Below are 27,856 nucleotides of genomic sequence, written 5' to 3' on the forward strand. Positions count from 1 at the left end.
GACCATTGTCAAAATGAAATTATTTAGCATCTTATATAGCCTGGCAAGGCTCGAACGTTTTATCTTCCTGTAGATTTTCTTTGCTTTTAGACTTTCCTTCCATTTCTCTGAATTGGTATCTTCTGTACACTATTTATAAAGGAAGAACAAATTACATGTTACATCCAAGTTACCAATCCAAATAATTTTAAGTAAGAAAAGAGATCTAATGCAACAGTTTCAACTTAAATATAGATCCGACGATTATTTACGAACGAATAGTATAAATCTTTTAGCAATATGAAATTCGCAATATTTATTCAAATATTTATATTTATAGTACGCCATTAGCAAAGAAGACATGTTTTCGTGCGTTAAATTTAAAGGTTTTGATGGTATTTTATCGTTATATTACTTCTAAATTTTAAAGGACCAAATCACATGGCTGAAATTTTTAAAGTCTTTCAATATCTTTGAGGAAGTAAGATAAGGTTGATAGATAGTCGTTGTTGGTACTTAACCGAGTATGGTCATATAGTCGATTAAATGAAATTTCTATTCTTTCAGATATATATCGTCAAATATATATTATATATCAATGTTAATTGTTATCTGTGTTGGCGTAGTGAATAAACACATTAATGTTCGGTGTTTCAATTATCAGAATTATAATCGATGTTAAATGTATAGAGTGTCAAAAAATTATTTGTTATAGCTGTGAAAGATGGAGATCTGTTAGAGAAAATGGATCATGAAATTGATCTTGAGTATAATTTTCAGACAAAATTTTTTATTGCATCATAAAGTACTCATCACGAGAAACGAAAGTTTCAGAAAACCCCTGGATCGTAAATGATTCGTTCTTTTGAAAAAAGCTGTTTAAAATTTCTTATACTAATCCCTATACTAATTGTGTATACTAATTGTATTTAGTATATTATGTTATAAATAATGGTTAATATAAGTATCAAAATAAATAGACAACAATTAATTAGATAACATCGTAATAACATAATATAATATAATGGGCGTAATCATATACAGTAAAACTTAGAAAATATGCTCTGGATGAATTCGGTGAAAATTATCCTTTGTTCCGTGGTATATATAGGCAAAAACGAATGGTAGACCGCAGCATAATAGTTTCCAACAACATTCTCAATATTAAGGATATCAACATCTTAGATTTAATCTAAGCCGCTGGAATACGCCAGATATTTCATATCTGACTTAAACATGTACAGTGACGAGCGAAAAAAGTAAACACATAAATGTAAAAGACTAATTTCTCAAGTGATCGGTAAAGATTAGGTAACAGTAACTACAAGTTATTATTAACGAAATGTAATAGTTAATTTTCATTAACATTAATAATGTACAAAACATTTTACAAAAATGGATATCTCAAACCATGTTTACAGTTTTGCACATTAATTATACTCGTCGAATCAAGGTTTCAACATAGGTATTTCGTCCACTAGTACTACTTCACGTTTATTATATCCAATAGAATTAACTACTATTTAGGTAAATTATTTTGTGGAATGGTCAAATAATGCTCTTTTCTCATTATACCTTCGACATTCGCTTTTTACATAAAATCAACGGGCTGTGTTTACACTTTTGCTTGTCACGGCGTATCAAGGAAGATTGAAATATAAAGTAATTCGCACAAAAAAGTAGATATTAGTATTGATGTTATTGTATTCCATATTTGACCTTAAAATATGAATAAAATCAGTCTAAGTATTAATGAAATTTCAAACATTTTTTCTAAAACAACGGAACTTTCCTTTCTAATGAGCACTATATGATGCAATAGAAAAACAATTTGACACTGAAAATTGTGGTCAAGATCAATTTTGCGTTACACTTATTTAACCAATTTTCATCAAATCGAAGGTGTAGAATGGCTTGAAAAAAATACCGCGATAAATACTTTTTTGACACTTTGTACAAAGGTGTATATCAATGTGTATATCGATACACATACTCTGTATGTGCATATCCGTGGTATATATATCCGTTTTTCGAAGCAAAATGTCATCTACCTGATCAAAAGAGCAAAGCAAAAACACTACATAGAGGGTTTGTTACTGTTAACACTCTCTATTTCCGTGCGTAAAGTATCCAACCAGATATCCAGGAACAGCTTTCAGGGAACGAGATTGAATATTTGATCGAATATATTTAATATGGCAATGTTACGTATAACAATATACGTATGGAATTTTAAAAGTCACGAGGGTTGCAGCGGACTCAATTTTAATGTACATTAAACATTTTGCTCATTGATGACCTTACCTTAATTTTTTTCTCCTTCCTCGCTTTCTTCTCCTATGCGAGTGACACAGCAAGATTGATAGTAACAAGCGATTTCATTAAAACACAATCTCCTTTTCCATTTGATGAACACGATACGAGACGAGGGAATGATTTAGGAACACGACTTTCGAGCGGTTTCAACAACTATTAAGTTTCATTTATAGCAACGAACACTGCCAAAGACGTAATCAATAAGATTCGCGTAGGTGCCGTAGATGACGTAGATGAAAAAACGTAGATCAAACGTAAATGACGAAATTATACATTAATTTATTTTAACGCGTTAAAATTACGCTAATGACAGTTGCTCCATTCAATTTGTTCACATATTTGAGCCCTATATGGAACAAAGTGAACGGAGCATCTGCAAGCGTGTTAACCGGACAACGACGAATTTTCACATCTACTCCTCGAAGCTTCACATATATCAATGACCACTGCCGTAGTCATGGACAAACGTAGATGACGAAGTTATGTATTGATTCACTTTAACACGTTAAGATTACGCTAGTGACACTTGCGCAGTACTATTTGTTCATATATTTAAGCCCTATATGCAACAAAGTGAACGTAGCATCTGCAAGCGTGTTAATTGGACAACCACGAATTTTCACATATATTGCACGAAGATTCGTATATAACAATGATCACTGCCATAATCATGGTCAAACGTAGATGACGAGATTATGCATTAATTCACTTTAAAAATTACGCTAGTGACAGTTGCGCCGTTCTATTTGTTCATATATTTAAGCCCTATATGCAACAAAGTGAACGTAGCATCTGCAAGCGTGTTAGTTGGACAACGACGAATTTCGTTTCGCAAACACGGACACGTGAAACATTTTGAAGTTACGTGGACGCGAGAGTAATTCGTTCCCTTAAATTGCTCAATTTCCATTTCTTTCGCCATGTATATTCGAGTATTGCATTTGAATGGCAGAGCAGTGGGAAGTAACGGCGCACGTCGTTGATATATCGACAGGAACATGAATTCTTTTTTCATAGGATGAATACTTTTTTCATCGAATTATTAAACCGAATCAAGTTTTCAAATCCAATCATTTAATTTCATCGTTTTACATCGAACGTTTCAATCTTTTTTCTTTTAAATACTTTACCTATATTTCATCTCGTTGAATATTCCATATTTTTAATGCTACTACCACTTATTGGTAATTTCAAATATGTAATTATCGTTCTGAAGTTAGAAATTCGAAATAACATTCGTCAGTATATGATTCTACGTTTTATATAGAGTAATAAAAATGATACAATGAGTTTCGGTAAATAACCAATAAAAATTTTTGTTCCTTTTTCTTTTTCTTTTTTTTTTTGGTTTTATGTATCCAAGGTCGAGAATAAACTATGTGCACGTTTCCTCTCGTTTCTTGTATTTTTATGAGGAATTCAGTCTTTTTACGCCACAAGAGTCTCAACGTTTTCGTTTTCACGCCTACGTTACGCTCGTTAAACACGTTCCAACAAGACCATGAATAAGGATAACAGCTTTAATGTTTTCACATGTGTTTATTTATTATTTTAGACCTTAAATATTTTATTTATAAAATCTTTATTTAAACAAGTTACCATTGTCGCTACAATAAATCAATGAATGAAATCAGTTTAAATTTAAAATATCATTTCATAATTTCTCGTCACTTGTATCTAAAAACAACAAAAAAACGGTGTATCCACATCGGATAAATTAATACGCCCCGACGCAAAATAAAACCAAGACGCACAGCTCTGTGGAATGCCAACGGTCTAGCGCAACGCAAACTTGAACTAGAACTCTTCCTAAAACACCAGCAAATCGACATAATGCTCATAACTGAAACCCACTTCACCGACAAAAACTACCTGAACATAAACGGATACAAGTTCTACCATACCCAACACCCCAGCGGAAAGGCCCACGGCGGCACCGGAATCATAATCAAATCAAACATTAAGCACTACGAACTTCCACCATTCCAGAAAGACTACCTCCAAGCAACAAACGTAGCAATAGAAGACTGTCATGGTACAATCACCACTTCAGCTGTATACTGCCCTCCCAGACACTCCATCGCCAAAGAAGACCTTGACGACTTCCTGGACACCCTGGGCAATAGATTCATAGCTGGAGGAGACAACAACGCCAAACACACCCAATGGGGCAGCAGACTGGTTACAGTAGGAGGCAAAAACCTCCTCAACAGCATAATAACCAACAACCTCAACTACCTTACCACATACGAACCCACACACTGGCCCACCGACACAAAGAAAATACCCGATCTCCTTGATTTCCTCACTAAAAAAAAATATCTCGTCAAGACACGTCCAAATCAATTCCTCGGCTGATCTCTCCTCTGATCATTCCCCCGTGATAGTAACAGTCAGTTCAACTATCATCGAGAATACACGTAATGGCTCCATACATAACCAACACACCAACTGGCAGCTCTTTAGAGAAGTCTTTACACACACAACTTCAGCCTCAACTTCACTAAAAACCAATGAAGAAATCGAAGCAGCCACGGAATACCAAAACACGAGCATAATAAACGCTATCCGCTTCTCCACACCGGCAAAAACGTCCATCAGCAATCACGAATACCCCCAGTACATATTAAAAAAAATAGCAGAAAAACGTAGACTAAGAAGCATATGGCAGACCCATAGAACACCGGAGGACAAACGCAAACTAAACAACGCAACTAGAAAACTATCCTAAACTATAAAAAACTACAATAATGACCGTTTTCACAAATATCTCGCCAGCTTGTCCCCCACAGCCGACTCCAACTACTCACTATGGAAGGCCTCCAGGAAACTCACGCGCCTCCCACAAATAATACCTCCAATCCGCCGTCCGCAGGGTGGATGGGCGCGTAGCCCTATAGAAAAAGCCAACCTATTTGCCAAACACTTGACTGAAGTATTCCAACTCCATTCCTCCATAGCTGCAGCGGACGTTACCGAATATCTGCACACTCCCTTCCAAATGTCCCCTCCTATTGAACCCTTCACTTCTTCAGAGATCATAGAAGCAATCAGTCGCCTAAACCCCAAGAAAGCAGCAGGTCACGACCTAATAGGAAATAAAACAATCAAGGAACTTCCGATAAAAGGGATTGCACTCATCGCATCAATCTTTAACGCTATCCTCCGCCTTCAACACTTTCCCAAGGCTTGGAAAATCTCACTGATCACCCTCATCCCTAAACCCGGTAAACCAATATATGAAACCAGCTCCTATCGCCCAATCAGTCTTTTACCTACCCTGTCTAAACTATTCGAGAGGATGCTCACGAATCGTCTCCTTCCACTCCTAGAAGAATTGAAAACACTCCCAGACCACCAATTCGGCTTCCGAAAACAACACTCAACAGTAGAGCAAATCCACCGCATAACCCACATGATCAGCCAAACCCTTGAAAAGAAAAAATACTGCTCAGCGGTATTCCTAGACATCCAACAGGCATTCGACAAAGTATGGCATAAAGGGCTACTCTACAAGCTCAAAAAGATCCAACCCCATCCATACTACTCCATCTTAAAATCCTACCTAACCAACAGACAATTCATAGTTAAATGTCTAGGCGCCACTTCCGCAACATTCCCAATAGAATCCGGCATACCCCAAGGTAGTGTCCTCGGACCCCTACTGTTCTCCATCAACACTGCCGACTTACCTATATCAAACGAGGTAACAATAGCAACATTTGCCGACGACACAGCACTATTAGCTACCCACGCAGACCCGGCAATTGCCTCATCCACTCTCCAGCGAAGTATCGACACCATGGAAAAGTGGTTCCAAAAATGGGGTTTCAAAATAAACGAAAAAAAATCCTCTCATGTAACCTTCACGCTCCGAAAACAAACCTGCCCCCAGGTCACCATTAACAACACAATAATCCCAAGCAAGGACTCCGTAAGATACCTGGTCATGACCCTGGACAGGAGGCTAACTTGGAAAAAACATATCTCAGAAAAAACAAAGCAACTAAAGGAAAAATTAAGAAAATTCTATTGGTTCACGGGCCGACGCTCCAAACTAAACATACAGAACAAAATAATCCTCTACAAGGCCGCAATAAAACCTGTCTGGACCTACGAAATCCAACTATGGGGAACAGCAAGTAATTCCAACATTGAAATACTCCAACGCTTCCAATCGAAAACGCTAAGATCCCTATCAAATGCACCCTGGTATGTTACCAACGAAACAATCCACCGTGACCTCAAGATACCTACAGTCAAAGATGAAATACACAAGTCCAGAAGCAGATATAACACAAGAGTCAACAACCACCACAACCCACTAGTCACCCAACTACTGGACACGACGGACCGATCTACATTTATCATATTTTATATAAAATTAGAAGGGACCTTTAAAAAATTGCATGCAACAACACACTTACAGGTACTCTTGAATTAGTTTTTCTACATGTCCGATTATGTCTTTATATGTATATGTCAATTCAAATTTATTTTCTTAAATGTCCCTTAATGAAAAACTAACACTTCATATTAACTTTGAACTTTTGAGTTCTTAGAATATTCTGATTTAGTCACTGGCTGTACCATAAATTCATTTACAGATATTATATTTCCACCAAGAGCTAGTTTTATTATGAGCCTTCCTGCATCATCATCGAATCCTTCTATTTGACCATAATTATTACTTTGTTTTCCAGCTATAATTTTCACAAATGTTCCTTTCTCGATTTTAACTTCTTCCTCTTCTTTTTTGGAATCTGTATTTTTCTTCTGCAATGCTACTTTGTCTGCTCCAAGACCCATACCTTTTGGTCGTAATTCTGGTATGACAGCTGCTACTAATCTGTAATAGTTAGAATAAACGATTGTGAAATAAAAAATGATGTTCTCTGTTTACTTTCCAATAAGTGATGTATTAAATACATATAATTAATTTAATCCAGAGTAAAATTCATACTTTTCATTTCAACCAATTCCCTTTCCTGGTTGCCATCCCATTCCCCTTAACATTGCTACACCAAAAGCATCAATAGGAATTTTTTCATAATCTTCTAACGTAGACTGAAAAATACAAAACGATATTTATAATATGCAAATGTAATACATCTGTGCATTGCACATCAATATGTTGATAACGTACCTGTTCTTTGCCTCTTAATGATTCATCTTCTACTAAAGGTTAAGTTAAATCATTTGTTTTAGTTTCATATTTATTCTTTGACTTAAGTTCCTCAATGATTTCTTTTGTCGCTTGCTCTTCTAAAGTAACAACTTTATTTTCACTATCTTCAACTGGCTCTTTCTTTATTGATATTATTGGCGATGTTTTTCCATTAGATAGCTTTGATTTTGCCTCGTTAACACTAGCGTCTCCTACCTTTTCCTTATCTGCCTTCGGAAGGAAAATGTCTGCATCTATTTTATTAAGAATTCTATCATGCCAGGTTTTTGAACCTAGTAATGGAATAATTAGAGGTTCATCTTTTTTTTCTTCCTCACTGAAATAAAAAAATTGTTTTCAAATATATATATTCCGCTATTGGTGATTTTTATAGGTTAGGTTGTGGTTATATGTTTCTTGATTATAAATTTTACTTTTTGAACTCACCCTATTACTTTAATACCTTTCTCATCAAGGCATTCAATGCAATCAACTTTCTTTTTTTCTTGTGGAATAGCATTTTTTAACACAGGTTTCTTAATAGATTTCGCAAAACCGAAGGAAATCTTCTTTCCTTCTTCTGCCATTTATTTGTTATTTTAACACTGACTTATAGATCAATACACATGTATATACTAGACATAAAGATTGATGTCACTTGAATCTATGTACATGAATCTAATATCTTATTATACTTTATTAATCTACTCAAAATTACTTGCACATTACTAAAATTTCATTCCGACAATGTATCAAGCGCCTGAATAAGTGACATTAAAGTAAACATATATCAAAGAGGAAACAAGAAGAACTGACGCCTATGGTTTTCTATGTTACAAAGCTAGTGCTGCACCATACGGCCAAATGCCGAAGGTGGCTTATGCTAGTATATACCTGCCTATACGTTTCAATGAGAAAATCGATATTATGTGTTCATGTGAAAATTCACATTTCCCTAGGAGCTGTATTTTGATAGATTTAAGCTTCTAATGGAGCATTTTAAACGTATAGAGTATACTATGAAGTAGATAGTAGTGCGGATCATTTTATATTCATAAAAAATTTGAATGTATAGAAATGTACAAAATGCTCATGATATGCAAAAATATGCAAAATATTCAAAGTAAACCAATCATCAAAAAGTTTAGAAGGTGAAACAAATTTCTTTAATAACACCTAGATTAATTTTTATTTGTTAACAATCCCATATATAACCATAGCTTTTTCCCGGCGCATATACGCGCCCATACATACGTCAATAAGATAAGAGGAAATAAAAGACAGATTATCGATAAAATACACTAACACATATGTAATACGTGGATATATTACCACTCAGATTACACATATTATATATTATAAGGGAATATGTATACCACGTATATATGTAGAACGAATATTTCAAACTTGTTTATAGCCCGTGCGCACACATAAATGCATGCACACGAACAATTTTTCGAACGATAATTATATTAATAATTTATAACCATTTATATTTTTATATTTTTATATTTTTATATTTTTATATTTTCATATGATAAGCATTTATATTTTTTAAAATATGTTCTTATGGCATACATATTTATTCCACGCTTCATATCTATCCACATCCGTAACTGTAGGTGACATTGTTTTTTAACAATTTTGCTATTATTTCATAATTCTTTAATTCATATTTCAAAGTCGTAACAGATGTTTCTATTTTTTTTTTTTTTTCAAGTTTTTCCCATATTGGACTTATTTCTAGCAGCCATGCTTGCTTACAAAGCAATTTTATATCCACGCAAGAATATTTTTCAGTAGATTTTATTATGTGGTTTACAATATCCATATTCTCTAATAACTGGTTGCTAAGGTATAATTTGAACATACCAAGTCGAGTAACTTCATTTGGTAATGATTCGTATATTTTCTTTTCATGGCATCTGCGTAAAGCTGCATCAATGTCCCTAATAATATATTTACAATAAATATTATTGTTCTGTTATATTAATAATAACAAAGGAATATTCCGCACAACACAATAATTAAGATTAAGATAATGAATAATTATGATATTAAGATATTTTCTACTTAGAAAACATTGAAATAGCGTGATATACATAGCAAGGGCAATTAGTTACAGCCAAAAGAACTACATTAGAATTTTCGTTAGATACTAATCCATCCAATCTAGAAAGAAGTTCTGATCTGAATCTCTTTGCAGGTTCAGACAATGTACAGTTTACTCCTTTATTTGTGCCTATCCAGTCAATCTCATCGATAAAAATAATTGTAGGCGAAAAATTATAGGCAAGTTCAAATAAAACCTGTTCAGTTTAACAAATGTATTTATTATTTATTAAATATTATATTCAAAATTCCTTAAATTCATTGTTTCATCACGAACGTAATATCATTTCGTTTTCCAAACAACTATTCTAGTTATATATGATTATTATTATATATGATAGATATATTCCAGAATCTCTTCTTCATAGACAAAGGAAATCAACTTACACGGATATACTTCTCGGAATCACCTCTCCATTTGCTCACCAATGAGCTGGCCGTTATGTTAAAAAAGGTGCATTGGCATTCTGTTGCGACTGCCTTCGCCAACATCGTCTTCCTTATTTCGTAATTGCTTGTATAGCAGAATACCTTTCCAGGGAGAAAATGGGCCTTTAAAAAAGATAAGGTACTTGAGGAGATACACAATGGCCTCCTTAATAGCAGATTTACATTCCTCTAGGCCTACGATGTTGTCCCAATATACATTTAATTTTGTTAGTATGATTTCCTGCGACAATACAAAGATGAAATGGCGCATAATCTCCATATTAATTTCCGTAAATGTTATGTAATTCGTTATTTAAAGCTTTACTGAAATCAGTATTTGCAATACGTATATTAATCGAAAATAACTTACGCATGAAATGTCTTCAATAATCTTCCATAATTCCAGATTGTCTATATAAAGCTTCTGAGCCTATTTTGATATCTTTGATTGCGTGGATTGTTCCATTAAGATGTTAAATAGCTCTCCTCTTCTGATGAAGATTCATCGCTTTCATTGGCGAAAATTGATGTCACTGTCATTGCGAGATTAATATCATCCGTAGCATCACCCCTCATCTTCTGTTGTGCATTCCTCCCTTTCACAGACCCAGATACAGACTCACTTCTCGTTTGTTTGCTAACAGATTTGACACGTTTTACTACTTCTTCAAAGATTGAATGATATCGTAATCGATACGTTGAATACGTTGAGAACGTTGAATAGTGTTAAATAATTTAAATTCTTACACTTTGTTCGCATTTGTCATTTCCCTCGTCTTTATTTCCTTTTCAGTTATTTTCTTGCACAATATAGGATATTTTTGGAATTTCATCTTGTAATAATTTTCATATTCTGTAAGAATAATTTCAAAGTCGACGTTGTCGCAGACTCGATATTTCCGAGGTAGACGAGATTCCCGGATTAATACATCGCTAATGTCTACATATCTAAAAAATATAATTTTTAATTCATTGAACAAATTTTATGCTATGAGTACACACTATACGATAATCATCAATTAACTGTTTTATTTCTAGGTAAGACAGACAAAAAGAATGTACTGTCTATTTATTATTATATAAATCCTCGGCGATAATTTTTTGCCTTCTGCTTTTTAATTTCTAATTTTTAAAGTTTGAATTTAAATATGTTTTCATTTATAACTAGTTAATCTACGTTATCGATTGAGTTACTCTATAACTACTGAGTTACCGATGTCGATTTTCAAATTTTGGTTCCTTCCCCTCTTTCCGCACTAATTTCTATTTCGATTGGTCGCCGATATTATTCGAAAAAATTGCAACTAAGAAGATATCTAAATATATACACATAATATAAATATATAAACATAATTTTGTTATCTACTATCTTGATACGTGCAAAGATAAATCTTAATGATATATAATACAGCGTAAATGGTTATAAATAATTAATTATTGACAATAATTATAAGAATTATCGAAAGAAAAAATCATAGATACTATGTGCGAGTGTAAAATATCACAAAAAATGAACAACAATTGTGAAAAACGCAATATGGCAAATCAATGACAAAACACACTCATGACTGTCATGGAAGTTCCAAAGTCTAAAATCTAGAATATTCCTTACCTCTTTTCGCAAATTATGAGATATCTTATTTGTGGTACCTTGCAGCGATAAATCACCGTTCATTGTAATAGTTTTAAATGTGATAATGATATCCTTGTATTGACTATCGTTTTTCGATAGTTACGAGAATTTTCGTTTATTACTTTGAGACAATCCGTCACTTCCTTTCTCTTATAAAGTTTCCCTTCAACTCCGTTGAAAACTGAGCATCAAACAGGAGACGAACGATTTGTTGTCATGGCAATGTTAGTTCACACGTAAGCAGGGTGCGAATATAATGATGGAATAGTCGAATCCTGTCTACTGTATAGTAAGATGGATGCGACATGGAAATAGAAAGAGAAGGCTGTATATAAGCATTTTCTGTCCTTGTTTAATCAGGCATGCACACTAGTGGACACTGACGGCGCTCGTTTACCGTTGTTACACATTTCCGGTACAAGTACGCGGGCATTAGAGAAGGACGGAACGGTCTCTCTCTTTACCCCTATATCGCGTTTTTAGTTCGCTCACGCGCTCTGTACTTATATCTATTACATTTCCACCATAAGCAGCGGCCGTGCAGTGACTTACAAAAGTTTCGAACTCGCGGACGTTTAATCACGTTCCCTACTCCGAAGGGGTAAGTACAAAGTTGCTCGTCTCAGTACTCTTGTTAGAAGTTTTATCATCTTTTTCATTTCGTGGCTACAAGTTTTTCCAGGAAATTCTTATCGTTTTACAAGGGCTGTGGGACACAGTGACGTCAGCTATCGATCATATACGCGAATTTGTTGTAAATTAATTAGGAGAATATCTGGAGTTGTTTATCGTTGCCAGCTGTAAAATATTAGAATTTTTCATTCATAATTGTCATATTTTCGACTCTTCCGTTGCCAAGACCATCTTGAAAGATTTTTGGTATGTTCCATCACCCTTGTTAAAAGTGTGCCCATTGGTTAGCTATATTGATTTTAAAAACCAATACGTATATCAAGTTTATTATCTAACAGAAACAAAGAAATTCGTTTTATTAACGAATTTCTTTTATTAATTATTCTTTAATTATTAACGAATTTTCGATGTTTCTTCTCAATTTCCTTTAGCATCGAACGAAGAACATTATTTGATCAAACGTTTCATCGTTCAGATTATATTTCGTTTAAAAAGATTGAAATTGATATCGAGATAAAATCAAAAAGTATCCGTTGTTCTCGAACATTCTAGTATTCCTTCGCCGCCCGGGAGAAAGACAGGTATGAAGAAAGAGGATATTTTTTTTATTAACTTTTTAATATTGATATTTCGACAAATATTGACGTGTGCAGTGAGAAAATCGAGTGAAATTTTCAATAATATCGTTTTAATAATTTGTGAAACGAATTAGTTTGGTTTTTTCCATTTTTATTAGTTTCCGTCAGTGCTGATTGACGCGCCACTCCAGTTTCCATTTCCGTTTCTCGAAATTTCCTACGTCCTTGGTCTTTGGGACTCTTTGCCCAGGTAACTGCATTGCTTCTGGGTACGTCTCACCGTTCGGGTCTCTCGAGCTTTCGGTGTCAGTTGTTACCGTTGAAGGAAGAGAAGCTGGTGACGGATATTATCGAATAAATCGTTTATTCTGGAAAAGTTCGAGTAAGTTCGTTCTGTTTGAATAAATCAAGACATAGATCAATTTTTATCGTATCATCGTGATTCGCCATGTCGTACGTTTGGTTTCGGGATACCATATGTTTTTAATTTGGTACTTTTAATTTGAAATTTTACGTCTATGATCGTGACAGGAAGATACTTTCAGTGAATTATAAATATTTCAAATTATAAATTATAAATATTTGTTATAAATTACAATCATACTACGGGGAAAAGTGAAACATATGTTTTCTTGTGGAACATGTGATAGTAAATTATTCGAAGCATAATAATGCTTAATTAAACATCTATACGGTAACATTTACGGACGAATATTCGGGTAATATTATCGCGTCGCTCTAATCTGGCATTTAATGCTTTGATTGCGGTCTTTGAAATGGCATCGCAGATGCTGGTATAATATCACACGAAAAAGGAAGGACCAGTGGTTAATGTTGCAAGTGCACCAGTGCGTTGCAGCCATCGGGCGTGGCTTTGACGCCGGTGCCGCGGAGAGGCGCAGAACGTGTTCGATCGATCCGCGAACGCAGCCCGTGCTCATACTGCGACAGAGTTCGTTTCAGTTAGTCTCAGTCGCTGTTTGGCCGTCGACAGCGTATAGTCGCGCCGGCCGACGATTATTTTTTCTTTTTTTGTTTCTCGATAATTCTCTCGCAACACTCGTTCTATACGTACACCATCAGTTTATCGCGTGATCATTGTTACCGCTTCCCCTACCTTGTCACGTCCTTCAAAGAAGATTTTCCTTCAGTTTTTTGTTGTTTGGGGAAAATTCATCGCTCGAACACATGGATTTATCGACACGACGGTTTATCGAGGCATCAGCGTGATGTACTTTTCAAGTTTCATATTTTCTCTATGATACTTTCTAAGGAGAATTTAGAATTCGAACGATATCAATTTCCAGGAAATATAGGTCTTTATGAGACCATAGGTTAGGTTAGGACCATAGGATAGGTTTGAATTTAATTAACTCTCTTATAATTGGTATTTCAATTTTTTAATTCCTTAAATTTAGCTTTCTTTATGCTGTTAGATGATGTAACGCGGGCATTTTATGATATATCGAATATATTCGTATATATTTTACTTTATACATTCGATAAATTTCCTTGGTTGGCCGGCCTGCAACCCACATACGGCACTTAATAAAAATTTGTTTCGTTAGAGGTCGGTGTTTGTTCGTCTTCGTCATAAAAATGTCATGACGTCATATCATATCACAAGGGTTCTTCTGAAAGCTAGATATTCGATAACAAGATTAATGGTTTTCGGTAGCTTGTAATGTCAAGCTTTGAACTGGCGGGATCGCTTTGCTGTCAAATCGCCATTCAGCAGCGACCATATTCTTTAACTACGTTCAAGACCTATATCACGCTACAGAAACCATCAAAGGAGGATAATTGCAAGTTAGTTGCCTCTTAGAAACGAGACAGTTGGTTGTTACTTGTTATCCGTAGTTGGTAGTTGTTCTCCTTAGTCGCCACATATTATAGAGACGACATTCATAGTCACCAGTTGCCTTCGCTAATAGTTTCTTGTTGTCTGTAGTTAGTTCTCGTCATCGCTATGTATTCCATCAATCACGTAAAATTTAACATATAGGATTTTATTCTTTTTTATTCTTTCTGTAGGAAGATTCTTTAAGTAATATGAATTTAAGTAACTATTTTATGATACAATAAAGTGGAAAAACGATTATTTTACGTAACGTAATTTTTTAAAGAACTTCGAATTTAAAGGATTCAGATAGATATCTTAAACGTAATTAAACCCTCCATATCGTAACAAATTGAAAGAAATTGCGCAAGAAAGTTAATACACTTAATGCATAAAACATATATTTAAAATCCAAATGTAGGCGTTGACGCGTGCGTGCTACATGTTCGAAACGTTCGTTACATCCGCGATAAAATTTGTAACGACGAAGAAGCTTAACATATGGTGTGCTTCAAGACGACAGTAAAAAGTGTTGTCGTATTTTTCGAAATTTCTTCCATTCTTAATAAAAATATATTGTATAAATATAGTAGGATTTTTCAAATTTAAATAGTTATAATGATTTGAAACTTTACAATCGTACGGTTCTGTTTTATCCTTTGAATATACCTGTCATTTTCATATCTCCTTTTAACTAAACTAAATATTTGGAAATCCTATAATTTGTACACTTCTATTTGTGAATAAGATCGATGAAATTAAAGCGTAACTATGCTTTCAATAATGGCTTCGATGTATTGCTCACCATTATGGCGGATTAACGTCTCTAAGTGATCGACCTTAATCACTAAATGGCAGCCGCGATTCAGTGGTAGAGCCTTACACATGACGGACATTGCAAGCGCTTGTAAGACGTCTATCGTGAAACGTTTCCAATAGCATCGATTACGACGATGGTGAAATCCGAATAGAAATATATATCGCGTATCGCTTCAGCCTGACATGTCTTAAAATAGAATCACAATTTTTCGTTCTTAAAAAAAAAAAAAAAGAAAAGAAAAAAAAGTCTATAAAAATTATATGCAAATAAAATAGATAAATGGATAAATGGTTGTACAAATTTATAAAACAGATATTACAAATATACGTAAATAAATTATATATTTATAAATTGTTTGTTTAAATATCTGTTTGTTTAAATAAATAAAAGGGATATTTACGACTTACAATGAACGTAGTCCTGTTTTTAGTTTTAAACAAAGCAAAAACGGATAACAACTTTTTAAAATGTAAAACTCAACGCAACAGTGGTTTTTTTAATTAATCAATAACGTTCAAAGTTAATTAATTTAGAGTGGTTTGTACATTTTGTATGCTCGCCGTATTTTAACGTTTGATGTGTAACGTTTGATGTAGTACTTGATGCCCGAAAAATCGAAAAATAATTAACTTTGATCGTTTCGTCGAATTTACAAGTGTGTATATTCGTGTGAAATCCTATGTGCTTGTGTATGCTGATGTGAAAGGCGGTAATATATTTTTCTTTTTTCGATTATTGTTGTCAACTTTTGTGTGGAATAAATCAATTCCGTGAATAGAAGTGCAATCAATACAGCTTACTATGAAATGATAGCACAACAACAGTACATATCGCCATTGACGTCAGCTTCACAAAATTTCTCGAGTATCGAGGTCGTCCATTTGGGTTAAGAATTTATTTCCAAAATGCCACAAGCACGAATATCTTATGGAAATCCACTGTATTTCCATTGTAATTTTTAATAATCAGATTCCATATTGTATGCTACGATTCGAGGAAAATCCGCAGCTAATTATTATCTTTGCTGCCTTTAAATACCATAAATAGTCGTCCGTAAATTTTAAAAGATTTTCTGTGCCATACTTATATTGTGTATTTTAGTCTTAAGGTGCGGGTCGTGTTCAATTAATCGAAAGTGATGAAACTGTAATGGGTCACGATAGTCAAATATTAAAAATGGTCTCGTTGGCTACATTTAAAATCTTTACGAGATATATATGCATAGTACGTTGCTACTAGCAACGGGTAGCGATGAGCAATAGAGAACAGTACCTTCCTTATCTCGTCGTGATTATGTACATACCAGTAATGCACAGTACTCGTACTGAATATCTTACAACATCTACATAGATTTTCAGATTTGTTTCGAATATTACCAGCATAACCATGATAGTAGAATTCTGTTACAGTATTAATTCTATAGTGCCGTTATGCATAATACAGCCCTAAAATGTTTCTACAAATATACGAATATTTTCGTCAGCTACTATATTCCAACCATGGCTTATTATGAAAGGAAATATATAACGAAATTACTTGTTTTTTTAGACTAAATTAGTTTAATTTGAATAATTTTAGTAATTGTGTAGGATCGAACAACAACTTATCATTAGCTTCACTCGAGACTTGATTGCACGTAGCAACGTAATTGCGTTGGAACTGAGGATAGAAAACAATGTCAACCGTTAGACGCGTCTGGCGAATGTGTAACGCGTGAATAATAGATGGCGGCAATCACGTGAACCCTACTTATAGCTGTTTCGGCTTATATCGTAGCATTCAACCTAGGGTATAACGATAGGGATCATTAGAAGTTCAAAGGCCGGCTGATCAGCCTCATTTTGTTCCATTTTTTAGTCAAGCGATGAATCGACAAATTGTACAAATTTCGATGGTTATCACAGTTCTCTGGGAATTTTGAAGCGCGGTTCATCGAATTTATTCGGATTGACTACAGACTCTTTTACGAGCAGCTTGAAACTCGATCTAGTTTCGAGAAAATGAAAAATTCGTTTTATCTCTTTGCTTCCCTGTTCCTTCCTTCCTCTTTTTTTTTGCTTTTTACATTGCGTTAAGACCGGCTAAATAATATTGATTGCCATGGACGTTGGCTGGTTCAAAATCACTGACATCGACGATAACAAAAGTAAGTTTGATGATCATTTATCTGAGCCGGTGTTATTCGACTTGAGCTCTGCACATTTGTTAATATTATTCTAGTAGGGATGAGATACTACAAATTTTAAATAACTTCGATTAAAATTATATTATAAAAATTATATTACATTAACGTTTAGAAGTCAATAAAGTGGAAAGAATTACGCGAGATAATGTAAATATAAATTACATTACAAGGAAACAATACGGCTAGGTAATTTGAAACATTCTGGCTAAAATTGCTTTCTTTCAAAGTTAGGACGTACAGTATTTACAAAGCAGATTAAGTATCAAATGGGGTACTTAAGAAAATTCATGTTATCATTCTTTAGTAAACATTTTCAGGTTATAGCCTTCTGCAAAAGCTGCTTTTCGTTACGTTAACGTATTCATTATTAATATTAATCATATTGTTCTTATCTCCTAGGGGCATAACAATCCATTTTTATATTGTGTTAAAGCTAAATTTCTATTATATTTTCGCAAAATTTTCTTTCGTTTTATAGAGAAATGATAGATACACAGCACTTTTTGTTTTATGTTATTTTATATTAAATTGGAGAAAGGTGGATCGCACATAATTGAATAAAATAATATAATGCAAAAAATATCGTACATCTATCATTTCTTTATAAACCGAAAGAAACTTTTGGAACAACCTAATATTTCTCTCCAACGACACTTCTACGATGTTAAAATATTTGATAAAAATATTTGATAAAAATATTAAGAAATTCTAATATTGATTTAAACGTATCGATTTATTTACTTTTCGCTGTCAGAAATTGTTAATTATGATTTCCACTTAAAAGCGTATTTCATATTATGAGGATAAATGATCAAATTCATCTCTAATATACACGTTAGAGAGTCATTTATAGCTGCAATCCTGTTTACCGCTCATATTCCTGGAACTCGATAATTCACTAGGCGATTGCTTTAACCGTGCAGAATACATCCATAAATAATTAATCGCTATTAATATTCCATCGACTTTTGAAAATCCCTGACGTGATCTATTTCACGTGATGAGAATACGTGTAAAGTGAGGTTATTGCTTGATTATCTTTAGTCGAATAAATCGAGTGATTCAAATTATAATGCGGAAGAAAGTCAAAACTATGTATATTATTTTTTTCAATTTTTATGTATCATTTGACGGAAGGAAATTTCGTAAGTAAGGTTCACCTTCTTTAATGTCAATGATTTTGAGATATGTTATTAAGCTCCAAATTCTAAGCAATCTTCTATATATATATATATGTCGGAGATGAAAGAACGCCGGAGCTCCTCCTTGGATTCGCGGGAATACCGCAACTCTGTAACTTGGATCAAACAAATGCCGCTCCGATTGTTCGAGATTTATGATCATGAGCTTGGGCTCGAGGCGACAATCAGTCGCCGAACGTAGCCGCGGTCAAAGGGATGAACGTTTTATCTAACAAAGGCACAGAGTAACTCTATACCTCTCCTTAAAAGAAATAGTCGTAGCGATACGTGGCAGTAAATACTTCAATAGTTTCTATCCCGCGGCCCGCCACACGCAGATTTTGTCCTCCGGGTAAGATGATCGCCGGGTGTCGGCATGCCTTTGTGGCGTATGTTTAGTTAACGTGAGGACCCGCTATAGATCTTAAGATTTAGTCAAGCGAAGTCCTTCAAATAGACTTTGTTGCAACTACGGGAAGATAGGAGAAACCTATCTTCCACGAACGATGCCCCCCGTCAACAACCACCCCTCAAGGGCGGCCGGCATCTCTTTCAAAACGCCGATATGGAGATCGACCAATTAGCAACAGCGCTAATTTCCCTCTCCTTTGGAACGAAAGTTTTCTTTGACGAATCCGAGGATCTCATATCCTTAGACCCACCCAATATAGTTTTCCTCGACGACATCGTCGAGACGGAGAGTCATTCTTTCGTACGATCTCATCGACGAATGACAGTGCCACCTTACAACCAGAGAATACCTCACATCTTGTTAACAAAGAGTTAGACTTGAACTGTGCGAGAACATACGTTTACCATCCCGTGACCGCGGATTCGTTTCGAACCTAAGGTCATTATCACTAGTGCTACGAGTGCCTAATCTTGTTGATAAGCCTGTGCTAGTAAACTCTTTATTGTATCACGGCAACGGCTAATTGTAATGAGAACTCATCAAACGCCCCTCTCCATAATCCTGACCCTAATCCGACATATATATATATATTACAATAATTAGTTTCCGCCTAAACTGCTAGAACCACGTAGCACGCACTCTACTCTCGTTTATTAAACATTCAGGCCATCTGATCGCATGCGACGAGTTTTATGTTAATCCCGACCAATTACAATATCTTTCTCTCGTTTACAAGGGACGACGAGACTGGCAGTTGCGTGCTTTCCAAAGCAAAAGCCGCGATATCTGCATGATAACCTAACCTCAACCGATTTTGTTGTACTATTCTTAAGTGGACTTCGTTTGTACCACTTTCGTAACAAAAATAGAATATCTAGAACACAGCATTCCGTTATGCGATATTGTCAATTTCTAACGTCTGAAACATCAGAGATAATTTTTTCCCTACAGTTGTAAATTTGTGTGAAAAATTACGAACGTAACGGTGTTTGGCGCATGTACAGTTCCCCCTCCCCCTCCCCCTCCAACCTTCATTTGCGTAGACATGCTAGAAAGATCCACTTTTCCACGGTGAAACTGTGTGTATTGTAATTTCATTTTGACAATGGTCCAACATCCTACTATGCATAAATTTAATATCAATATAAGCAGGTTTCATGCCAAGTATTACATCTAACGTATAAGCACAAACCCTGGTTTTAAATACCTTATAGTAACACCGAAAAGATTATTCAGTTGGATGTCTGGCTCAACATCAATATTTTACTTAGAAGATAATACGTCGAGAGCATGTTGGTGGATGGAATGGGAGATGAATGAAGGCTTACTTCTGTAAAATACGTAAAATGGTAGTCGGAATGAATTTTGGCGCTTGGGGACAGATAAAGAACTGACTGATACTGTCATACACCTGAATTTATAAAATTTTGAAAATCGATGTAACCTTTGAAGTTTATCGTATTCTGTTTCGTAGCACAAATTATTGTTCCCGAAATGTACGTTTAGTGTTATAATATATTTGACCAATGGTTCTCAAATACTAGTTTTGCTAAAGCAATGGTGGAATTGGAGCAATTCTTTCTTCTTTTATTCTTTGAATGACCTGGATTTTCGAGTAGTCTAGTGACGCTTGATCCGTACAATTAATCGATTTCTTTTTATTACACAAGTGCAAGAGATTCCGCGTTGGACGCCGATGTTGCGAGTTCGAATGCCTGGATGAGGTTGGCACTGAGTATTGGTCCGGATCTGATGTGGTTATCGTCGATGGTTCACCTAAACTTGAAAAACATAGTGTATTGTGGACGCTGAGCTTAGTGATGGCAATTGTAATATTTTAATTTCTCAATAAAGATTCCGATGGCGCCGTTGACAAAATTCGTACCTTATAAACGTCGACGATTAGCTTCAGCCACCGGGAAAAGAAGTGGTGTACAATGTAGTGTGTTAACGAAGAATCATTTGTAACTGAATAATTATACCTCGAGAAGATTATACCTGAGTAATTATATTTATTCTTATTTTCTTCCCCTTTATTTCATTTGAATAGATTTTTGTATTCAAAGAGCGAGGTATGATTATTTCAGACGGGTTAATTTGTTTTTATATATGTCAAAAGAATGAAAGGAGATGACGATGAATCGGTGACAGGTAGAAAATTGTAATCTGTTGTATTTCCATGGTACTGTATACTTGATTATATTTTGTTCAATATTATTCATATTCTATCATGTAATTTGGGAATATACATACATATACATATATGAAAATATAGTGGTATACTTATCCCCTAATCTTTGTGATTTCTATGAAAATTTTATGATTCATTGTCACTTGTATGAAGGATGGAAATATAAAAAATTGATAAAATTATTAATAATATTTACAAAGAAAAAGTGAGCTGTTGGATATACAGGGTGGTTGGTAACTGGTAAAAAAAAGAAGTCGAAAATATACAAATTTTTCATTTGAGGCTTTGTTTTCGAGAAAATCGACTTTGAATTTTCGCTCGGTACGCGTGCACTTTATCACGTTTCGTTATAACGGATTTTATTGTAGATTGTGTTTCGATTGACGTTATGTTGATAAACCGTTCCAATATGTTGCACGCGTTGCACGCATACCGATCAAAAATTCAAAGTCGATTTTCTCGAAAATAAAGTCTCAGACGAAAAATGTTTATTCTATATTTTCGACTTCTTTTTTCGAGTAGAATCACCAATTTTCCGCTTGTACTATCAATTACCAACCAGCCTGTATGACAAAATTCTATTTTAAACACCAAATTCGCCACGATTGGCTATTTTGTTTACGAAATTAAACGAATTTAATAAATGAAATGGCAAGGGAGGAACTACAAGTGACCGTCAAACTATTTTTATGCTTGAAAAGTAATTCGCAAAGTAATATAAAATAATACTACTGATTTGTGTCTCTTTCAGAATTTTTTCTTAATCTCTTGTTTTTTTCCCTTCAAATTTATTATTTATTATTTATTCGGTGTCACGAGAACCGATTAAATATTAAATATCTTAAATATAGATTGAAATGAAAGCTTGTCAGTTCTCGTTCAATTGTCACTTCAAAGTTGTTAGTTCAAAGGTTCTCGTATATCATAAAGCAAGGGACCAAATCTTTAACTTATTACAAATTAAACCTTTTATTGTAATTACGAAAATTATGAAAGTACCAAGCGAAACAAGTAGGGAACATGAACTGCTCAACGAACCAAAGAACGGCTCAGTGACAAAATTAATAAAGTAAGGATCACAAATATTACAACATTACACTCTTACATCACATAATATTTCTCTATACAAAAGATATATAGCGAATCGACTTTTCACAATGATAACAATCAACAGAACCAATTAAGACCAGGCGAAACTCTCATAAAATAAGATATAGATAGATAAGAAATAAATTTAATAGTAAACACGTAGGTGAAACACTTGCTGAAATTTGCATCACTCGACACGAACGAACCGTTCGGAAGGAAAACGCGTTCAGCCCCCAAGGCTGTGGAATTGGGATCACTTAATTAACTCCGTTTGAATCTATCTTGAATTAATTCTCGTTTAACGACCTGTGCGTATTCAACATCATATCATTTCCGACCATATCGTTCCCAGAAGATGAAACAGCACGGTAAAACAGATGTGAATACCTATCACGAGCGAAACAGAAATGCGAAGATCCTTTGGAACGATAATAATAAAATTGCATGCATAGGAACCATGGATGGAACACAAGGCAAAGGTGTAGATGGTATTATAAGCTTTGAAACGAGCGTATAGGACGAGAGAAATTGATCATAAAATTGAGTTGAGCCCTTTGAAGTTAGGAACAACATACTTTGATGTTTTGTTTAAAGGAGAGATATTGAGCTGTGCAAAAATTGTATAGGTTCTCTGAAGGTAAATAAGATTTTGTTGCTGAGTAAATAAACGAGATTTCAAGTTTCTCTTGAATATTGGAAATTTAAAGGTTTTGATGGTATTTTATCGTTATATTACTTCCAAATTTTAAAGGACCAAATCACATGGCTGATATTTTTAAAGTCTTTCTATATCTTTGAGGAAGTAAGATAAGGTTGATAGATAGTCGTTGTTGGTACTTAACCGAGTATGGTCATATAGTCGATTAAATGAAATTTCTATTCTTTCAGATATATATCGTCGAATATATATGTCGGATTAGGGTCAGGATTATGGAGAGGGGCGTTTGATGAATTCTCATTACAATTAGCCATTGCCGTGATACAATAAAGAGTTTACTAGCACAGGCTTATCAACAAGATTAGGCACTCGTAGCACTAGTGATAATGATCTTAGGTTCGAAACGAATCCGCGGTCACGGGATGATAAACGTATGTTCTCGCACAGTTCAAGTCTAACTCTTTGTTAACTAGATGTGAGGTATTCACTGGTTGTAAGGTGGTACTGTCACTCGTCGATCAGATCGTGCGAAAGAAAGAATCTCCGTCTCGATGATGCCGTCGAGGAAAACTATAATGGGTGTGTCTAAGGACATGAGATCCCCGGATTCGTCAACGAAAGCTTTCGTTCCAAAGGAGAGGGAAATTAGCGCTGTTGCTAATTTGTCGATTTCCATATCGGCGTTTTGAAAGAGATGCTGACCGCCCTTGAGGGGTGGTTGTTGACGGGGGGCATCGTTCGTGGAAGGTAGGTTTCTCCTATCTTCCCGTAGTTGCAACAAAGTCTATTTGAAGGACTTCGCTTGACTAAATCTTAAGATCTATAACGGGTTCTCACGTTAGCTAAACATACACTACAAAGGCATGCCGACATCCGGCGATCATCTTACCCGGAGGACACAATCTGCGTGTGACGGGCCGCGGGATAGAAACTATTGAAGTATTTACTGCCACGTGTCGCTACGACTATTTCTTTTAAGGAGAGGTATAGAGTTACTCTGCGCCTTTGTTAGATAAAACGTTCATCCCTTTGACCGCGGCTACTTTCGGCGATTGATTGTCGCCTCGAGCACAAGCTCATGATCATAAATCTCGAATAATCGGAGCGGCATTTGTTTAATCTAAGTTGCAACGTTACGGTATTCCCGCGAATCCAAGGAGGGGTTCCGGTGTTCTTTCATCTCCGACATATATTATATATCAATGTTAATTGTTATCTGTGTTGGCGTAGTGAATAAACACATTGATGTTCGGTGTTTCAATTATCAGAATTATAATCGATGTTAAATGTATAGAGTGTCAAAAAATTATTTGTTGTAGCTGTGGAAGATGGAGATCTGTTAGAGAAAATGGATCATGAAATTGATCTTGAGTATAATTTTCAGAGAAAATTTTTTATTGCATCATAAAGTACTTATCACGAGAAACGAAAGTTTCAGAAAACCCCTGGATCGTAAATGATTCGTTCTTTTGAAAAAAGCTGTTTAAAATTTCTTGTACTAATCCTTATACTAATTGTGTATACTAATTGTATTTAGTATATTATGTTATAAATAATGGTTAATATAAGTATCAAAATAAATAGACAACAATTAATTAGATAACATCGTAATCCAGAATGATAAGCGAACAAAACGCAGTACTCAGACAGCAAACCCAACAAATCACAGTCATGCTACAACTAATTACAAACGTGCTAAGCAAAAAATAAAAAACGGACACTCTAAAAATAGCAGCCTGGAACTCAAACGGCCTACAACAACGGGCCCTCGAAATTAAAACATTCATATACAGTAACAATATAGACATACTACTTGTCTCAGAAACACACTTCACTACAAAAAGCTACTTGAAAATACCATACTACACCATATATGATACCAAACACCCCTCAGGAAAAGCTCACGGAGGGACAGCAGTGATAGTCAGAAACGATATCAAACATTATCTACACAACCAAGTTAACAAAGGATATTTACAAGCAACCACCGTTACAGTTCAAACTAGTAGCAACTACTTCCAGTTGTCAGCAGTATATGTGCCTCCGCGACACAAAATAACATCACAAATGTGGGAAGAATACTTCCAGGACCTAGGGGACAAGTACATCGCAGCGGGAGACTACAACTCAAAGCACATGCTATGAGGGTCAAGAAACCTTACACCTCGAGGCAGAACACTGGAAAAATACATTAGAAATAATAACCTCAATGTTACGCCACGAGGCTTACCACGGGCTGTATTTTCTAACCGTCGCTCGCGGCCCTATAATGTCGCAGTCGGATCGTCTTATCTGACCCCAGGATCATATACAATGTATCGACGAGCGCATAGCTATCGCCAAGCAGCGAGTTCTCGAAACGTCGAATTTTGTCCGTTACGTTTTCCACGCAAGAATAGACATACGTGATCATAGGCGCGAACGGTGGCGTGACCTAAGTATAGTGGGGGTCGTCTTAAAGATGAGACAAAGAAATCATCTAAAGTCGATCAGTTCCTTGTGACGCGTCGAACGTTACACATTGAATCGAATCTAACACATAACGTCTGTCTCAAGCTGTTGCTTGTGCGATAGGTCTCGTTATAAGCAAACCGCTAAACAAACCTTGACTGTTATCTTTTTCGTTTATAATTGTTGATCTTTGACTGAACTTGTTGTTTCGTTATTTTTATTAAACTTTTATCAACCAACCCAGTATAGTTGTTCGTATACACTCAAACCTAACCACCTCTATTCTCGTAATAGAAATAGGGGATTAATCAGTTCGTGGCATCGATTGTTTAATCGTAACGAGAATTTACGACTCTCGTTGACGCGTTATCTAGCGATCGCGTCTCTCTGCGAACGGTTGAAACACACTATGTTTCATGAATTTATTTGCTAACGGTATTGAAACAAATAACAAGCAGAGGACGAACTATCCGTGAACTGTTTTGCCAACGAGTACGCTTCCAATATTTTCTGTTTGAGAAAGCACACTTGTTGCTGTTGCAACTCCAAATATTTTTACAGCCGACGCTTTTGCCATGAATCATCGGCTAACATATAAAATAGAGAAAAGCCACAGTTGATTGTAATGGAAATTTAGAAAACCTCAAACTCGATATAGAAGGGAAAAATAAAGGAAAGGAAGGGAGAGATAATTGGAAGCTTGGGGCCAGGTTTAATTCACTGAAACCGGGCTGCTTGTGTCATCACGAAACAGAATTGCCAGTACGTCATTTCTGTGCTCCCGTCCTCGTAAAAACGGTTTCACACGTTAAGAAAAAACGAATAGGCGGTGAAGAAAGAAAAAAGCAGACAGAGAGCGCTTTTAAAAAGCTGACGAAGCGTGTGTCACGTAAAATAAAAGGAAATTTAAAAGAAAGAAGAAAACTTTATTTTTCCTTCGTTTATACACTTATAAGACACTTCTGAGCTCTAGCCGTGACCGTACGAGACTGAGTCTCTTACAATCTTTTTACTTTCGGTGACATCTGTTCCCTCATTATCCCCACTACCCTGTAGGCGTACGTGACCGTTGCTACGCTTCTAGAACATTTGGTGGAAGGACCGTTAGTCCATAAATGAATCCTCAGGTACTCCGGCAATATACATTGTCGCCAAGGTCGCCATGTGTTTCCCTCATCGGTCCATCGGGTTCGAAGTATGCCAACCGGGACACCATCCTGCCCGCGGTGTGTGTGTGTGTGTCCTGGTCTCTGATGTGATTTACGTTACACGTGCGTTGCCACAACGAGACACACGGTGCTATTTGTCGTTTTAAATTGCGCCGCAACTTGTTTTTGAGATCTTTGCTAGAGACATGTGAAAACACGTTGGAAGTATATTTCTTGTTTTTGTGGAATTTAGCTGGAAAATGAAAAATAACGTAAAACATGTACTTACGACTTACAGGGTAATTGAATGTATACACTGTAATAACCAGCGATTTAAGGCTTTAAAAGATCGAAAGAAAAGAAAAGAAGAAAGATAATATGTTGTGGCAGTCTAACTCGATCTAAGGAAATAGAGAGGGAGGGGGGGGGCAAAGCTTGTTAATCTGGAAAGAATACAAGCATCAATTTCAAGCACTTACAGGGAATCAAGCGGGCTTGTTATGGTCGTAAGGTGGACAATTATCCCGTGTTAGGTTCAATCAGCTTAGTCCTACACAAAATTGATCCAATCATGCGAAAACAAATGTATTCCGATTTTTGTCGCAGATATATCTGGTCTACGCACTCCAGTGCCCGCACAACTGATATTGAAACGCCTGATTTTCCCATATTCTACAGTGACAACATTACCTGATTTTTTACAACCATGAAGGACTCGAAAATACTTGCAATCTTCATCTGTTTGCAAATTATTTTCGTCACTTTCGTCCCGTCAGGGGCTGGTAAGTTGATACTGATTAATTATACCATCGAAATTCTATATAATGGCTACAAAAAATATTTGCATCATCACCCTCATTTCCTAACGAAGCGCGTTTTTTTACCAAGTTTTATATTTCATTTCATAGTATCAAATCTCTGTAGTTACACGAAAGTATTAAATGATAGGAAACTTGATATACACGAATTTAATTAATTAATAAGTTACCGTTAATTAATAAGTACACCGTTAACGCTTGCATGCTGGTCGTTAA

General features: G+C 35.3%; 3 protein-coding genes and 1 long non-coding RNA gene across 11 annotated transcripts in view; 2 read left to right on the forward strand and 2 right to left on the reverse strand.

Annotated features, from left to right (window-relative positions):
* Window positions 1–27,856, forward strand: part of LOC126927052 (integral membrane protein DGCR2/IDD-like) — a 392,464-nt gene that overhangs the window by 199,949 nt on the left and 164,659 nt on the right. The gene's annotated exons all lie outside the window — the stretch shown is intronic.
* LOC126927093 (uncharacterized) overlaps window positions 1–27,856 on the reverse strand; it is a 161,808-nt gene that overhangs the window by 48,796 nt on the left and 85,156 nt on the right. The window contains exon 1 of one of the 3 annotated variants that reach the window (XR_007715152.1): window positions 26,317–27,534. The exons of the other annotated variants lie outside the window; for them this stretch is intronic. This is a non-coding gene — a long non-coding RNA (uncharacterized LOC126927093). Of the gene's footprint in view, window positions 1–26,316; window positions 27,535–27,856 lie in introns of those variants that run through there. 3 annotated transcript variants of the gene reach the window in all.
* Window positions 7,448–8,309, reverse strand: LOC126927048 (uncharacterized). Its single transcript, XM_050743381.1, has 2 exons — window positions 7,910–8,309; window positions 7,448–7,799 (listed from the first exon to the last, which is right to left on the reverse strand). The coding sequence occupies exons 1-2, from the start codon at window positions 8,047–8,049 to the stop codon at window positions 7,481–7,483; spliced, it is 459 nt and encodes a 152-aa protein (XP_050599338.1). The 5' UTR covers window positions 8,050–8,309; the 3' UTR covers window positions 7,448–7,480.
* Window positions 8,534–10,751, forward strand: LOC126927051 (uncharacterized). Its single transcript, XM_050743386.1, has 5 exons — window positions 8,534–8,613; window positions 9,183–9,317; window positions 9,669–9,754; window positions 9,943–10,293; window positions 10,410–10,751. Exons 1-4 carry the CDS (start codon window positions 8,540–8,542, stop codon window positions 10,083–10,085), a joined length of 438 nt encoding a protein of 145 aa, XP_050599343.1. The 5' UTR covers window positions 8,534–8,539; the 3' UTR covers window positions 10,086–10,293; window positions 10,410–10,751.

The sequence above is a fragment of the Bombus affinis genome, unplaced genomic scaffold (assembly GCF_024516045.1).
Source record: "Bombus affinis isolate iyBomAffi1 unplaced genomic scaffold, iyBomAffi1.2 ctg00000070.1, whole genome shotgun sequence".
In the NCBI taxonomy this organism is placed as follows: domain Eukaryota; kingdom Metazoa; phylum Arthropoda; class Insecta; order Hymenoptera; family Apidae; genus Bombus; species Bombus affinis.

Bases quoted from the DNA above. Each gene is read 5' to 3' on its own strand.
- LOC126927051 (XM_050743386.1), top strand. From the start codon at position 8,540: ATGTACAAAATGCTCATGATATGCAAAAATATGCAAAATATTCAAAGT. The intron at 8,614-9,182 runs GTGAAACAAATT...TTTTTTTTCAAG, and splicing joins ATCATCAAAAAGTTTAGAAG to TTTTTCCCATATTGGACTTA. The intron at 9,755-9,942 runs GCAAGTTCAAAT...TCTTCTTCATAG, and splicing joins TTGTAGGCGAAAAATTATAG to ACAAAGGAAATCAACTTACA.
- LOC126927048 (XM_050743381.1), bottom strand. From the start codon at position 8,049: ATGGCAGAAGAAGGAAAGAAGATTTCCTTCGGTTTTGCGAAATCTATT. The intron at 7,800-7,909 runs GTGAGTTCAAAA...TTTTTATTTCAG, and splicing joins AAAGGTATTAAAGTAATAGG to TGAGGAAGAAAAAAAAGATG.